We start from the raw sequence: 13888 nt of genomic DNA on the forward strand, positions 1-13888 counted from the left end.
TTTTCTTTTAGGTTATATGTTTAAACCGCCATATTTCTTAACAATGAACCAGAAACAAGTCGAATACATTGAATTGATCTTTCGTCTTAAAATATATCAGTATTTATTATCCACCCCTTAAATCGAATACAAATACAATTTATTTATTAATAATTCACAATTAAATAGAAGCTAAATAAATTGAAACGACTTACATTTACTGTTTTACTGAAAGAAATTATTTCTTTTCAAATTTGTTCTTTATAAATCGATTTTTTCTGACGATTCGGATAATCTATATTTTATTATTTATTTAAAAAAAAGACACGAGCAAATAAATAAAATTTTGTAAAGTGTAAAAATTGTAAATTTGATAAGTTCCATTCTTTTCTATTGCTATTTACTCAATGAGCTTCTTTGCTTTGAAGAAACGTCTTAAATAGAGAACCTGCCAAGTAGAGAGTACCAAAAGCCAACACATGGAGAATATACTGAAATACAATACTCGAGTATTTGTTGCCTCTGAAAGTATTAAACAATTTAGTTAGTACATTTTTAAAGGATCAAATTGTTGAAAAAATGAATTACATCTGTTGATTTTTACCATTAGTATCTCTCATTTCCTCCTCGTTCTTTCTCATTCGAGCAAAATCCTGAACAATAGCATAAGATAAATCCTCTAAACGTTTCAGTTCTACCTCAGAAGGTTTTAGTTTTGCTGCTTCACCTATCTGTTAAACAAAATCAATTATCTTTTAGAATTTAAACATAATTGTTTTGAATTTGAATTCAAAAGAAATAAATCAAACATCTTAAGAGCAAATATTTTCATTTTAGTAGAATGTTAAGTATCTAGGAGAATATAACTCTACACACACAACTTTTCCTACGCTACTTCATGCTAAACTCATATTATTAAAAGCCATTTTGCTGATATCTAATAAAACCAATCTCACTACATTACCAGCTGCGCGCCCATACAAGTCACATATAGAAAAAAGAGAAGAGATAAAATATTCTGAATTTACTTTATGAATTTAAATAAATAAAAAACTTACTCCTTCATAGTTTTTTGCTTCTATACCACGTTTTGTGATTAAGTGAATTTCCTGTTTAATTTGTTTAATATCTGAAACAGTTTCTTCTTTTTAGTAGGATTTAAGTCATTTTTATTAATTAATAGAATACATGTATACGTACTGCCTGAGAAAGATGGTTGTATAGCATATGATTTAAAGCAAATCTCAAAGGTATCATATATTTCAGTAACAAATGAGAATTTTAACAATCTTCCATGAGGTATATCTTCCTTTCTTGAAAGAATATGTCCTTTGGAATCCCTTATCTATCGAGTTATAACAAATATGTATATACATGTTAATTCACAGTTAAGTAGTTTTCAACGAAAGTGAATACTGAAATGATAATTTTTTCTTTCAATTTATCAATATCTATTTAGATACTGCTGATTAACATTGTAATAATGCTTAAATAAAATCATATATGTATATATATATTGATTGGAATGAAGAAACGGTAACATATGTAGAAAGAGGTTAGAAGAACATAACCTTAAAATGCTGTACCATAACATGTTGGAAATGTTAAGAATAACATTAGAACTTACGGTATATTCAGTTTTAACAGACGGAGTAGCTGAGACTTCATATTCTCCGGCAACTAGGACGTTTGCTTGAACTTCTTCCTTTAGACATTTCATTGAATTTGGTTCAAGGTAGAATCTAATACAACTTACATGTGTGATCAACGTCACAAGCAGAAATATTACGTTTTTCATTTTTAAGCAATTTCTTAAAACTACGTTAAAAAGACTTCAGACGAAGTTTTTAACAATATCAGACTTTTAACAGTAAACCGTCAACATATCGATGAGTTGGCAGCCATTAAACATTTTGGGTGTATCATACGAGTGAAGAACGTCACACGTGTATGTATACAGGCAGGCGTTTCAAAATTTCAATACGAGATACCTTTCACGGTATTAATATTTCTTATTGACATTTATCAACCAAATTGTAACACATCTGAAACAGAATAATGATTAAATTAGTACTTTTATATAATAAAATAATTGAAATATTTATTTATAAAGAAGAAAGAAATTCATGGAAATTTGTCACAAGTCCAAACCAATGGCGCCATCTGGGAACAGTTTTGAATCGAATTTAAATTTATGAATCGTGGTCAACGAATTTATATTTGTGGCTGTGCACATTATTCTTCATTATTTATATGATAAAATGTATTATCTGTAGTTATATGTTATCATATGCGGTAGCGTAATTGTTATAAAGTTCTTTGAGCAGCAAATAGTGCTGATTTATCACTTTTGTTACATTGGTCTCAAGAAGTACAAAGAATTTTGAAATGGCAACCTCTTGTTCTTTGGAAAAAATTTTAGAACAACAATGTGAGAAATTAAAAGTTCTTGAAATTGCTACGATATTTATTAACAGTAAAAAGGAAATAAAGGAAGAGCTTTTTGAAATGTACAAGCAAGTTGAAGATATGCATCGTGATAATGAAATGATGAAAAATAGATTAAACAAGATAAAAGAACAAAGTAATAGATGTGTTGTAAGTTTGAACAGTTTTTTTTACTTACAGTAATTTTCATCTAATGTCACTGTTTAATAATAAAAATGTAATTTAAATTTTGTATAGGAATTGTCGTTGTTTCTTAAGGAATTAGATAAAAAGATTATTCACATGGAAAAGAATATCTCCTCTGAACTAATCGATGATTATCACCATAGCGAGAATTCTTTGTGTATGAGCATACTTTCCGAAGATGAACTTCTAAAACAAGCACTGATAATAACAGACACTGATTCAGAAGAGCAAATGACTCCATTGAAAGATTGTAAAAAGATATTATTTAATGAACCTGAAGTTTGCCCAATAATACCTGCAATAAGGGAAGATGAGTTCAAAACAATTCCAAAATATCTCATAGGAAGGCAACCTATAGAAATTGTAAATAATTTGATAGATACTATTAATCAAGTATTAAAAGCAAAATATACATTCTTAACACAAGGGAAAGCTCATGCTAGGAAACAAGGCACTATGAGTCTCTATTTACATTATAAAAAACAAGAATTAGACGTTTGTACCAACAAAGGTAAGATCATTTTTGAAACTCTAAGTAATAGCTCTGATTAGCTTAATAATAATAGTATACAATTGATTATGTTTCAGAATATGTATACTTCTTTACTGCCAGTGATTATGAAAAATATGCTAATTCAAAACTGAACAAAACCAAGTTAAATTTACTGACCGTTTTGCGACATTGTAAACGATTACGACAATATACGGTAAAGAGTGACATACTCTATGTCATACAAACAAAGTAATGATTGCTTGAAGTATAGCAAATATAACAGATAAAATAATTATACAATAAATCTAACAATAAGTAAAAAGATGCCTTTTTAAACTTAAAGATGAATATCTTTGAGTTAGAAATTAAAGTAATGTATGAGAATAAATAATTTAGTGATGTACTATAAATGATATTCTTTGTATAATGTTTAATATCACTTTAAAATAGATTTTTATTACTAATATTTATGTTTTCTTTATTTCTAGTTGATCCTGTAATATCAGTTTGAACTTACTTAAATTTAAAATTAAAAAATATTTGTGGAGATTCGTTTTTGTTTCGGTTGTCGTGACAACACGTTAACTGGAAACACTAAATCACAAAAAGTTCCCTTTCTGTCGGATTGTTTCGACAGCACAAAGATTCAAGTTTAGTTTGCCATGAAAAAATCCTTCCCCTTTCATTTCCAAGGAACGAGGTAATCTGCTCCGAAATACTTACGATCGTGCACCCTTCGATTCAACCCACTTGCGAAAATAATATGAAGCGCAACGATTTTTTTTTTCTATTCAATATTATTATTAAATAACAACCGTTTTGTTTGATCACAAACAGATGTGAAATGACTAAAGTTATAAGTAATAAAATATTTCAAATTAAATGAAGCAACCAATGTACATTTCATATTTAAATTATTTGAATGAAAAAAAAAAAAAAAAAAACATTTTAAATATGGATGGATTTATAAATTATTTAATAAATTTCAGATAAAGATTTATATATACATATATACATACGTATATACATATAGCTTAATACTATGAATATTAGAAAAGCAGAATCGATTAGCACATTGACCGAGCACGAAGACGAACTCGATGATTTCGAAGGATCAATTGTTTGGTCCCAGGAAGAACCATTATCTTCGAATGAAATTCTGGAATTAACATCTGATACCGAGAAGCAAAATCGTTTAAAATCTCTATGCCGTTTATGCGCAGGAGAAACTCCTAATCCTATTTACATTTATTCCGAATTTGGCGAATCTCTGAGACTATTAGACAAAATAAATACATGCTTAAGCATTAAGGTAATTAATCATTTAATTTTATATTTATCTACGTTTTTAATATATTATAGCGCACGTAAATGACCCTTAGGTGAAGAAAACAGATCCTCTTCCAAAACAGATTTGTCCAATGTGTGTAGAAAAGATTACTTGGTGCAACGAATTTGATGCTCAATGTATCAGAGCTGAAGAAACCCTTTTTGAGATTTTAAAGGATAAACATTCATTTAGAAATACTCAGAATTCGGAGAATGCTCAGGTAAATACTGATTCGTGCCCTTTGTGCATAGAAGGGCGAATGAGAGTTTACGAAGAGGACAAAGAAAATCGAACAGATATTGAATTATACGATAGCGATATTGTTCTTGAAAGTAGCGACGAAGAACAAATTCCAAATGAGATCAAGGCCGATGAAGACCTTGCAAACGAATCCATAACATTGTTTTGTTTGGGTACCAAACAAAAGTATTTAAAATGTGGAGCTTGCATGAATCTTTATCATACAAAAGAAACTCTGGATGAGCATAAATGTAAACCCAATTTACAATGTACTTCTAAGCCGTATAAGTGTGATGTTTGTTTCGCTACTTTTACATTTGAAGAACGATTACAATTTCATCAACATTTTCACAGAAATGCAAAAGCATTATACTGTGAAATTTGTAAAATTACATTTGGGAAAGAATTAAAATTATTTTACCATTATAAAAGGTATAATAGGAGTATGAAGAATTCTCTTGTTACTTGTCAAAAGTTTACTAAATATTTATATTATTTTTATTAGATACCATTGTAAAGATGGTAGAGTATCGTGCTTGCAATGCGGAAAGTTATTTGAAAATCAAGAAGGATTGAAGAAACACGTTTGCGTGGATGGAAAAACAAGACCTCATGTATGTGAGGTTTGTTCTAAGGGCTTTTGCGATGGGTACATAGTGCAATTTATTAATTAAATATTGTTCTGTAATGAGAATCGATGTTGTAATCGTATATGTTTATATTGCTACTATTAGATACACTTTGAAGCGGCATGTAGTAACTCATCTTCCAGAAAAGCCATACAAGTGCCCTGAATGCTCAAAAAGCTTTACACAAAAATCAAGGTTGAATAAACATGTAGCTGGACACAGCATTGTTTTTGAAAATAGTCAAACAATTTGGAGGTAATCTATTTTTTTACTTTTCTATCGTGTTTGATCGACGTAACAAATTTTCTTTTTATAAATACAGATGCATTCACTGCGGAGAAGTTTTTGGAAGTTGCGAGTGTGCGGATGAGCATTGCAAAAATCATGAAGAGAAAGTTGTTAATTGTATCGAAGAATTACAAGTACTGAAATTATATCATTGTGAATTCTGCAATAGCCATTTTGCAGATATGGATCATTTAAAAAGTCACAGGGAGTCGCACACGATTGAGAAACCATATTCGTGTAATCATTGTACCTCTTCGTTCAAGTCTTTTGCAGAGGCTGTTCTTCATTGGAAGGAACATCCAAGAATATTCAAAGTACTAGTGGTATTTGTGTGCGAGATATGCGACAGAGATGTTAAGGAATTGTCTCTTCTGTACAAGCATAAACAAAAGAGACATCAACCTATACCCAGAAAATCAGAGAAAGGTGAAAAGAAGTTCATCTGTGAACTCTGTGGAAATATTTTTTCAATTATCGAAGAATTTCAAGAACATGGAAAATACAGGTGTTCCAAATTTCCATGCGATATCTGTGGCAGTCTTCTGCCAACTGCAAATTCTTTGAATGCTCATAAAAGAAGGCATAGTGGATTAAGACCGTACGTATATTGTTTGTATCGTTTTAAGATATTTTTTATTATTAATCTTTCTATTTATTTCTATTTATACAGATACGTCTGCAATATCTGTGGCAAGAGTTACACTCAGTCTAGCCATATGTGGACTCACAAAAGATTTCATATGGGTGTAAAACCGTATGCTTGTGAGTATTGTGATCAAAGATTCACGATAAAACCAGACCTAGCGGATCACACTAGGAAGAAACATACCAGAGAACGACCGTTTAAATGCGATGTTTGTAACAAAGCTTTCTTAACCGGTTCTGTTTTTTATCAACATCGTTTAATACATAGAGGAGACCGCAGATACAAATGCCATCATTGCGAAAAAGCATTTACCAGAACTGAAGCTTTGAATAATCACATAAAGATTCATACTGGAGAGAAACCGCATGCCTGTGATGTTTGTGGAAGATGTTTCAGGCAAAAAGGAGACATGAGAAAACACAGACGTACTCAACATACAGCTAAACAAGATACAAAATAAAACAAAATAATTATTAAATATTATTATGTATAAGATGATAATGTATTTGCCGCGTACCGATAGTTGTTTTAAGCGTTCCAACAAAGTTAATAAAATGTAAATAAAGAATTTCATCATTTTCGATATTTTATTGTTTAAAATTGTAAAAACAGTTTTAGACAGAACTCGCGTTTCTTTAAATGAACGCGCTGTTATAATTATACAAATATGTATATATGTACATATATGTATTACATATGTATAATGTATATTCGTTACGTAGAGGCAGGTGCGCAAAAGCGATACGTGCAGAACAGGTGATACATACAACCGATGTCTCGTGATTCGTATTGTCGAATCCTACGTTTTTAATAACTTGCAATCGTCATTGATAAAGATTGCATACATCGATGAAAAGCGATTTCAATAAAATTGAAATCATGACAAACAACAGATAAAATCATTTTCGAAAGGTGCTCCACGTACCTATTATAACTCCTTTGTAAGTTAAGGTTCAATTATACCTCAGTTCTTTCAAACGATTACTCATCCTATTTTCAACGTTGATAATATATAATTATAAAAAATTTTCTGATAATCAATGAAACGTTGTGAGTACGTGTCAGAATTATTTTATGTAACATATTCACTCGTCATCAATCAACTATACCTAACCTGAAACAAATTAGACATATGCGTTTTATCGCGGTAAAAGACAAATTAGTATGAAAGCTTTTATACACAGTATTTGTTCAGTAAATGGTATACACTGTTTAAATCATATTAAACATTTCAGAACTCTGACAAAGAATGGCATTTCCACCACTGGTTAGTTCTACGCCTCCACCACTTGATAATTTTGGGGATTCTGAAGAAGATGAATTTGGAGATTTTACTACCGGAGGCATAGATGGTAATTCTTTGATCGTTTGTAAAATATTTCTATGTTGAAATTCCATCAAGTTTCCTTATTGTATAATGCATTTAATTAGAGAATTCAATATGTTAATAATAAAATTTCATTTTAGGGCTATCCGTATCATCGGATTCACCACAGAAGCCAATCACACCAATTCAGACACCGCTAACATCTCAAAATCCTTCGCCAAAAGTAAATGGTGTTCTAGAAAATGATAATAATCAATCAAGCATACATGTGAAAACAACAGTTCCAGAAGAGTTTTTAATACTTGAGAAAATAGATGAAACTATAAGCAACATTAAGCTAAAGACAAAAGATGAAAATATTTACGAATCGCACGATAGGAAAAAGAATGTAGAAAATGCGAACATAAGTAGTAGTAGTAGTAGTAGTAGTAGTAGCAGTAGTAATAGTACTAGTAGTAGCAGCGAAGACGCCACGGAAAAAGGAGTTAATTTAACTAGTGGGAGCAGTAGCTTTGGAGGAAGCGAACAAGAAACATCTCCTAACCATTTAGAAGATATAGAACCTTTAAGTCTAGATTTAGGAGATCCATCTGCTGCTGCTGACACGGTGCAATCGATAGACGATGATTTTTATGACTATGAGCAATTTGAGGATTCTCAAAATTGGGTTCCTAACAACGAAGAATCCACAGGTGTTTCCAACACAGATTATTTTAAGTTTCAAGAACCTGAAAACATTACAAATAATTTAAATGCTTTAAACAAAGATATTAATGTAAGTGATAAGAAAGATGTAAATTTGAAATTCGAACAGTCGGTTGAAGAATCAAAATTAGATCATTGTGTAGAAAATGAAGATGTGCCTACCGAAGAAAATGTTTTTGAATTCAAGGTGAATGATCCGAAATTCAGCACTACTGAGAATCCAGTTTTTCATGATTCTAGTAATGAAACTTTCAATGAAACTATCAATGAAAATGAAAATGAAAATGAAAATGAAACTGAAGTTGCCGAAGACTTGCACGAGTTCATTGAAAATGAAAATAATACAGTTGAAAATAATTTTTTATCTTCTGCACCTTTAGCAAACGTTTCAAATTGTCCGAGCGAAGAATTCGCAGTATTTGGAACTTCAGCTAAAACTTTCCAGCCAGAATTTTCTAATTGTTCAACTGTAGAAACAAATGAGAAAAAAAAAGAAACAATGGGGGAAGATGATGATTTTGGTGATTTTACGAACTTTGCGAATCAAACGCAATTTGATGAAAATGTCGATGAAACGAATGTACCTGATAAAGATGACGATGATGATTTTGGTGACTTCAATGACTTTGAATCAGCTGTTGAACCAGCTGTTGAACCAGCTGTTGTAGAACAACCACAATTTAGTTTGAAAGAGTCCATTTGTCGGATAGAAAATAAAAATGTAAGCTGTTTTACTTACTTTTCCTCTGTTCTCTTAATGTCCAATTATTAGAAACTTGAATAAATTTTTATAGGCTGCTAATAAAATAGAAGACATAATAACAACAATGTTTTCAATGGATGCAAACCAACTGGAAATTGAAGTGCAACCCTTGATAAGCGAAACGGATAAAGTCTGGAAAAGCATAAAGAATGTTGAAGAAACAAATGCTTTAACATATCAATGGGCAAACAGTAGCAGTAACAAAATGCTATTAAACTCCCTTGGCATTGACTCTCGTAATATTGTAAATATCAGTTGTTTATATGCAATGTTATCAATGTAATGAAAAATATTAAATTCAAGTGTTTTCAGTTGTTTGGGCCAAGGTGGAATCCAAACGTTCCCAGATTTGCTGCAAACCTTGGTTTTACTCCATTAGAACCAATCAAAGCCACAACTGACATTCAATCAGCTACTACTTCAAATATCAATAAAACTCAAACTTCAACAAATTCAGAAGTAAGTTTTTAACTATCGACTAATGCAATAGTTTTGATTGTTGCAATATTGACTGTTAGATTGGAAAAATACCAATATTGACAGCAATTGAACTCGCTGCATTAATATTACAAAGTAATTAATTATAATTAATTACAATGTAACCCCTATAGGAAGTACCTGCTGCTCAATTTGATTGGAATAGTTCTGGGCTTGTTAATCCTTTAGAAGCTAGTAAGTACGCAACACGTTTGTTGTTATCGTTTAATTTCTCTTTCGTTACCACTTTTATAAGGTAATTAGTCAAATCCAGAGATAGCAGAATACAAGATTAGAAATATTTTAAGTATTTTTATCGTTCACGCTAGCACTGTGTGTGTGTGTGTGTGTGTGTGTGTGTGTGTTTTAGGATTAAAAATGTTCATTCATCTTTTCATTTAGTTCGCTTTCCTGATTTCCTATGTAAAGCGTGTTAATCACTGGGCAAATTCTTTGATAAATCATGTAATCTAGGTGGTGGGTTATCCGCTCTTCTGCCTCTGGACTTTCTGTGTCCTTTCGATCCTTTACTAACATCCCACAACTCCAACAATTCTGAATCCTATCGTCGACCAAGTAGCGCAAGGAATCCTGCTAATCACCGTAAGTCTTAAGCTTACACTTTGTAATTGATGTGCTATATACATATATATATATATATATATATATTTATATATATGTATAGATTAGAATGTAAAGTACACGTAATTCATTTAAAACGCATGCTTGTATCTGTATCTTTAATGTATTTCATTTCATAATTATTCAATGAAATTCTTTTATGATAAAAACAGATATCACCGAAATGAATAGGGAGAGATGCAACTCTGTTTCCAAAGTGGAGACGATAAATCGTTTGGAAGGTGATGGTTTGAAATCACAGAAACGTTCACAAACGTCAAAGATAATCGAGCCACTACCAGCAGCTCCTCGTACAACAGAATGGAAGAGAAAAGGGGACTTTGAGTCAGGACAAAAAGTGAGAAGCAGCACAGGTGGCCAGAGAAGTGTTCAAACGGAAAAGCAGTGCTTACCCATGGATAAGCAATTCTTAACGAATGAGAGGCAATACGTGTCAGCTGAGAAGTCGTCAACTTTAGGAGATAGCTATCGTGGGAAGTCGATGAACAAGAGAACAACCTCTGAACATGTGGTGATGGACAGATTTGGTCGAGCCGTACCAATCCAAGCGGAAACGGCAAGAGTATTGAATCGTTTGCCAGATCTTTCGTTTCTCAGCGCTAGAACTTTAATGCTCGATAGAGAGCAGAAGCAACTTGCCTGTGAAATGGGTATCATGAGTCGTAAGATGCCTGGCTGAGTAACGTCGGTCTGAGCGCGAGTTTGAAAGGTCAGAACATTCGATAAATCTCTGTCCTGTGGACGTATCGACGAGGCATAGAAACGAAGGAGAAAAGATGTTCCGTTAACCTTTCAAATCCGCGCTTGGACCGACCTTCGATTCAAACTTTTTCCCCCCTTTGTAAACACTGACTGATAATGTATTCTGTACTCTCTACTTCCCGTCGTGAAATAAGGATTCTGTATGGAGTATACGAGGTAGAAAAACGTCTATCTTCTATACTTAGAAAGAAAGAAAGAAAGAAAGAAAGAAAGAAAGAAAGAAAACAGACAGAAAAAATAGGGACAAAACACTCCACAGTAAAGGTTATTGTTTTTGCACGATAAGAACAGTGAAATAGAATATTGTTACTTCGTTCACGAAATGGAGTCATGGTCCTTTGTTGTGTATAGTTATATAAAATCGAAGTTTCTTTTATTCAGTTTCACTGTTACTCACTTACTGATATAAACATCACTTAAAACATGTGATATTCAATTTATGTATATTATTTGCTAATATGTTTTTTAATTTTACTTTATCTTTCCTTATTTTCTTAGCTTTAAACGAGACGCGGACCAATTTATAGTTTATCGTATTGCGTATAGTCAAGTATTAATTGACTTAACAGTATTTAAAACGATCATCGTTTCAATTGTATTTTATCTGATTATTAATTGAAATTATGATGATAACAAGAGGTAGATGGGTTACTGTCACTGTATTATTGTATCTGGTATTCGTAAATATTTATAATCGGCTAACATCTTTCTTGTTTTTATTATTTCTATTAATGCCTCCAAATTGTTTCATTAAGAATATGTTACTATATATTGAAACTATTAAGTTCGTTGTTGATCGATGTGATTTAATACAATGTGATTTTAAGTGTTCAGCCAGTTATTTATGCAACCTATAGGATTTATAAAATTATGTACTTAATGTTTTATACAATTGACTCTATTCCATGAACAGGCACAATGATGTGCAAGTTAGTGGCGCAGCCAAAAAATTTCTCATGAAACCATATAATGCCACACGATGTATATACATATAACGTATGCAAATAAATAAATGTATGTTACAAGTTACCCATATTTTTGGCTGGAAAAAGACTTTTAAAAAACATTTGGAAACTCTTCTTATAATTAGAAATTAGAATGATTATACTTAGTCTCCAGTTTTCTTGTTTACTAAAAGTGCTACTTTATACTTAATTTTTACACAGTATTAAATAGCTAGATTTTTACAACAGAAGATTAACTCATGGTCAGAAAGATATTTCTACATCCTTTAGGTCTTTATAATGTATTTTAAACAAATCATTGAAAATGTGTATTTTTAATTTATGTAAAAGGGGGGTAATTACCAATAATAATGAATCAGTAACTATCATGTTTTAATTATTATACCTGTAGTTAATACGCACCTGAAATACCTTCAATATTTGGTAAGTAGATAAAAATCTTGTTATGTTAATATAGAAAAGGGGTAAAAAAGAATTGATAGGGAAGAATATGAAAGTTTGAAAATTGAAAATTTGACTAAGTTAGTAGTGCGCGGTTTAACATTCGAATCATGCCCATTACTATACGTCAGGCGGAGTCATGCGCCGACTGGTACAGCCAGGTACCAAATGCCACAAGGTCACGACTCGTGTGCCCGTATACGCAGAGGAATAGAGCTAGCACGAGAGGAGGAGAGAGACCTTCTATTGTGTAGCTTAGCTTGCAGCCGTAAGGTGCGCAACCAATGAATAGTGAAATAACAGGTGAAAGAACACACACGTTGCGTCCGAGACGTAGATGCTGTATTCTCATTAAAAATATGAATGTCTATTAATAAAAAAATCTCCTTGTTTTAATTATTTTAACACAAAATATATGTGTATATATATATACACAAGCAGAATTGTTAAAAATAATTTATTATATGATTTTTAAACTTTAAATAACAAAATCAATAAAAATAATTTTATGTAATCATTAAATAAACGTGTGAGTGTAATGAGAAGCGTAGAAATGAGCATTGCGATACGTCAAGGATCGATAACGACTAATTTTAATACAGTAAAGGAAGCACAATGGAATGTGCCACGTTGAAGCTAATCTTAAGACAATAGGAAAGGTCGCGAGCACCGACTGTGGCATTTACTTCGGCTAATAAATGTGTTTGCAAGAAAACGCAGAAGTCGGCAGCAACGTGTCGTTCTCTCGACCGGCACCACCGGGCACGGGTGGCACAACTTAACGATACAACTTCATTCATAAAGAGTGTTCTACATATTATATGCAAAGATAAATTACCTTTTACATTTTCTTTTCAGACAGAGCATGCTCCCTTGTTTTGTTTCTTCTCTCTCGTGTATGTACTTATAGGATTAATATTTTTCATTTTCTTAATTGTATCCTTTTGATAAAACTCGACTCCTTTACCTGTAAATAACGAATAAGTTATATAAAATAAATAAAGAAATTTCAATAATTTCTATAATTCTAATTATTCAGTTTTAATGCAAACAACATTTTTGAAAAGCTCTGTATATGTACATACTGTGCATAATTTATAATGGCAGTTGAAGTTATTGATGATTTCTTTGTGTTAAAAATAACATGCCTCTAATTGTAGTCAATTGACTGTACTATGAATACAAAAAAATAAACTGTTTGAATGTCTAAAAACAGGTTGAATCTTTTACGTTAATATGCCTTGACGCGCAAGAGAATCTGAAGAACAAACGCAGGTGAAGGTCTGGAATGTTTCAGGTCTACTATGGTCGCAGAAAAAGCCACCACGAAAGAGCTTTAAGGGATAGCATTACCTCAGGTCAGGTAAGTTCATCTTGTTTACATTCGCTTTCTATGCATCCGTATTTCTATTCGAGGAACAGGTAAAAGAATTTTTTGCGCACCTCACGCCGCGCCGGGCCCTAAAAACACCGATGGATTTGTAAATCACAGAATTCAAGTTGATAAAAAGAAAAAAGGTAATCGTGTATCCTATAGTGTTAATTATTAATCTCTAATCATCACAGG

At 31.8% G+C, this 13888-nt stretch overlaps 4 protein-coding genes and 1 long non-coding RNA gene across 12 annotated transcripts; 3 read left to right on the forward strand and 2 right to left on the reverse strand.

The window, feature by feature from the left end:
- Positions 1–73: 73 nt before the first annotated feature.
- Positions 74–7251, reverse strand: LOC114880089 (transmembrane emp24 domain-containing protein bai). Of its 3 annotated transcripts, XR_003790022.2 has the most exons (8): positions 7165–7251; positions 1607–2024; positions 1180–1324; positions 1038–1108; positions 944–946; positions 584–710; positions 195–501; positions 74–116 (listed from the first exon to the last, which is right to left on the reverse strand). XR_003790022.2 is itself a non-coding variant. In XM_029195722.2 (7 exons), exons 2-7 carry the CDS (start codon positions 1775–1777, stop codon positions 380–382), a joined length of 639 nt encoding a protein of 212 aa, XP_029051555.1. In that variant the 5' UTR covers positions 1778–2024; positions 7165–7251; the 3' UTR covers positions 74–379. The 3 variants fall into 3 exon arrangements, 2 of the variants coding, with proteins under 2 accessions (XP_029051555.1, XP_029051556.1); XM_029195722.2 differs by having other exon boundaries at positions 74–501; XM_029195723.2 differs by lacking the exon at positions 944–946 and having other exon boundaries at positions 74–501.
- On the forward strand, positions 2048–3572 carry LOC114880082 (spindle and kinetochore-associated protein 1-like). Its single transcript, XM_029195709.2, has 3 exons — positions 2048–2577; positions 2665–3124; positions 3202–3572. The coding sequence occupies exons 1-3, from the start codon at positions 2368–2370 to the stop codon at positions 3357–3359; spliced, it is 828 nt and encodes a 275-aa protein (XP_029051542.1). The 5' UTR covers positions 2048–2367; the 3' UTR covers positions 3360–3572.
- Positions 3392–6807, forward strand: LOC114880070 (zinc finger protein 665-like). 3 transcript variants are annotated; one of them, XM_029195682.1, is made up of 8 exons: positions 3392–3476; positions 3595–3806; positions 4096–4418; positions 4489–5108; positions 5182–5325; positions 5411–5560; positions 5628–6191; positions 6264–6807. In XM_029195682.1, exons 3-8 carry the CDS (start codon positions 4149–4151, stop codon positions 6697–6699), a joined length of 2184 nt encoding a protein of 727 aa, XP_029051515.1. In that variant the 5' UTR covers positions 3392–3476; positions 3595–3806; positions 4096–4148; the 3' UTR covers positions 6700–6807. The 3 variants fall into 3 exon arrangements, with proteins under 3 accessions (XP_029051515.1, XP_029051516.1, XP_029051517.1); XM_029195683.1 differs by having other exon boundaries at positions 3412–3481; XM_029195684.1 differs by lacking the exons at positions 3392–3476; positions 3595–3806 and having other exon boundaries at positions 4081–4418.
- Positions 6948–12245, forward strand: LOC114880069 (aftiphilin). Of its 4 annotated transcripts, none has more exons than XM_029195677.2 (8): positions 6948–7180; positions 7475–7591; positions 7707–8992; positions 9066–9278; positions 9347–9493; positions 9646–9706; positions 9986–10114; positions 10306–12245. In XM_029195677.2, exons 2-8 carry the CDS (start codon positions 7489–7491, stop codon positions 10830–10832), a joined length of 2466 nt encoding a protein of 821 aa, XP_029051510.1. In that variant the 5' UTR covers positions 6948–7180; positions 7475–7488; the 3' UTR covers positions 10833–12245. The 4 variants fall into 4 exon arrangements, with proteins under 4 accessions (XP_029051510.1, XP_029051514.1, XP_029051513.1 ...); XM_029195680.2 differs by lacking the exon at positions 6948–7180 and adding an exon at positions 7309–7386; XM_029195679.2 differs by lacking the exon at positions 6948–7180 and adding an exon at positions 7310–7401.
- LOC114880095 lies at positions 10015–13769 on the reverse strand. Its single transcript, XR_003790025.2, has 3 exons — positions 13675–13769; positions 13160–13288; positions 10015–10102 (listed from the first exon to the last, which is right to left on the reverse strand). It is a non-coding gene; the product is annotated as an uncharacterized LOC114880095 (long non-coding RNA).
- Positions 13770–13888: the final 119 nt, after the last annotated feature.

The sequence above is a fragment of the Osmia bicornis genome, chromosome 16, assembly GCF_907164935.1.
Source record: "Osmia bicornis bicornis chromosome 16, iOsmBic2.1, whole genome shotgun sequence".
NCBI classification, from domain to species: Eukaryota; Metazoa; Arthropoda; class Insecta; order Hymenoptera; family Megachilidae; genus Osmia; species Osmia bicornis.

Excerpts from the sequence above, each read along its gene's own strand:
- LOC114880070 (XM_029195682.1), top strand. The coding sequence starts at position 4,149 with ATGAATATTAGAAAAGCAGAATCGATTAGCACATTGACCGAGCACGAA. Across the intron at positions 5,109-5,181 it reads TTATTTTACCATTATAAAAG|ATACCATTGTAAAGATGGTA; the intron begins GTATAATAGGAG and ends TATTTTTATTAG. Across the intron at positions 5,326-5,410 it reads TCTAAGGGCTTTTGCGATGG|ATACACTTTGAAGCGGCATG; the intron begins GTACATAGTGCA and ends TGCTACTATTAG.
- LOC114880089 (XM_029195722.2), bottom strand. The coding sequence starts at position 1,777 with ATGAAAAACGTAATATTTCTGCTTGTGACGTTGATCACACATGTAAGT. Across the intron at positions 1,109-1,179 it reads ACAACCATCTTTCTCAGGCA|ATATTAAACAAATTAAACAG; the intron begins GTACGTATACAT and ends AAACTGTTTCAG. Across the intron at positions 502-583 it reads GGAAATGAGAGATACTAATG|AGGCAACAAATACTCGAGTA; the intron begins GTAAAAATCAAC and ends TAATACTTTCAG.
- LOC114880069 (XM_029195677.2), top strand. The coding sequence starts at position 7,489 with ATGGCATTTCCACCACTGGTTAGTTCTACGCCTCCACCACTTGATAAT. Across the intron at positions 7,592-7,706 it reads TACTACCGGAGGCATAGATG|GGCTATCCGTATCATCGGAT; the intron begins GTAATTCTTTGA and ends ATTTCATTTTAG. Across the intron at positions 8,993-9,065 it reads GTCGGATAGAAAATAAAAAT|GCTGCTAATAAAATAGAAGA; the intron begins GTAAGCTGTTTT and ends AAATTTTTATAG.
- LOC114880082 (XM_029195709.2), top strand. The coding sequence starts at position 2,368 with ATGGCAACCTCTTGTTCTTTGGAAAAAATTTTAGAACAACAATGTGAG. Across the intron at positions 2,578-2,664 it reads AACAAAGTAATAGATGTGTT|GAATTGTCGTTGTTTCTTAA; the intron begins GTAAGTTTGAAC and ends AATTTTGTATAG. Across the intron at positions 3,125-3,201 it reads AGACGTTTGTACCAACAAAG|AATATGTATACTTCTTTACT; the intron begins GTAAGATCATTT and ends ATTATGTTTCAG.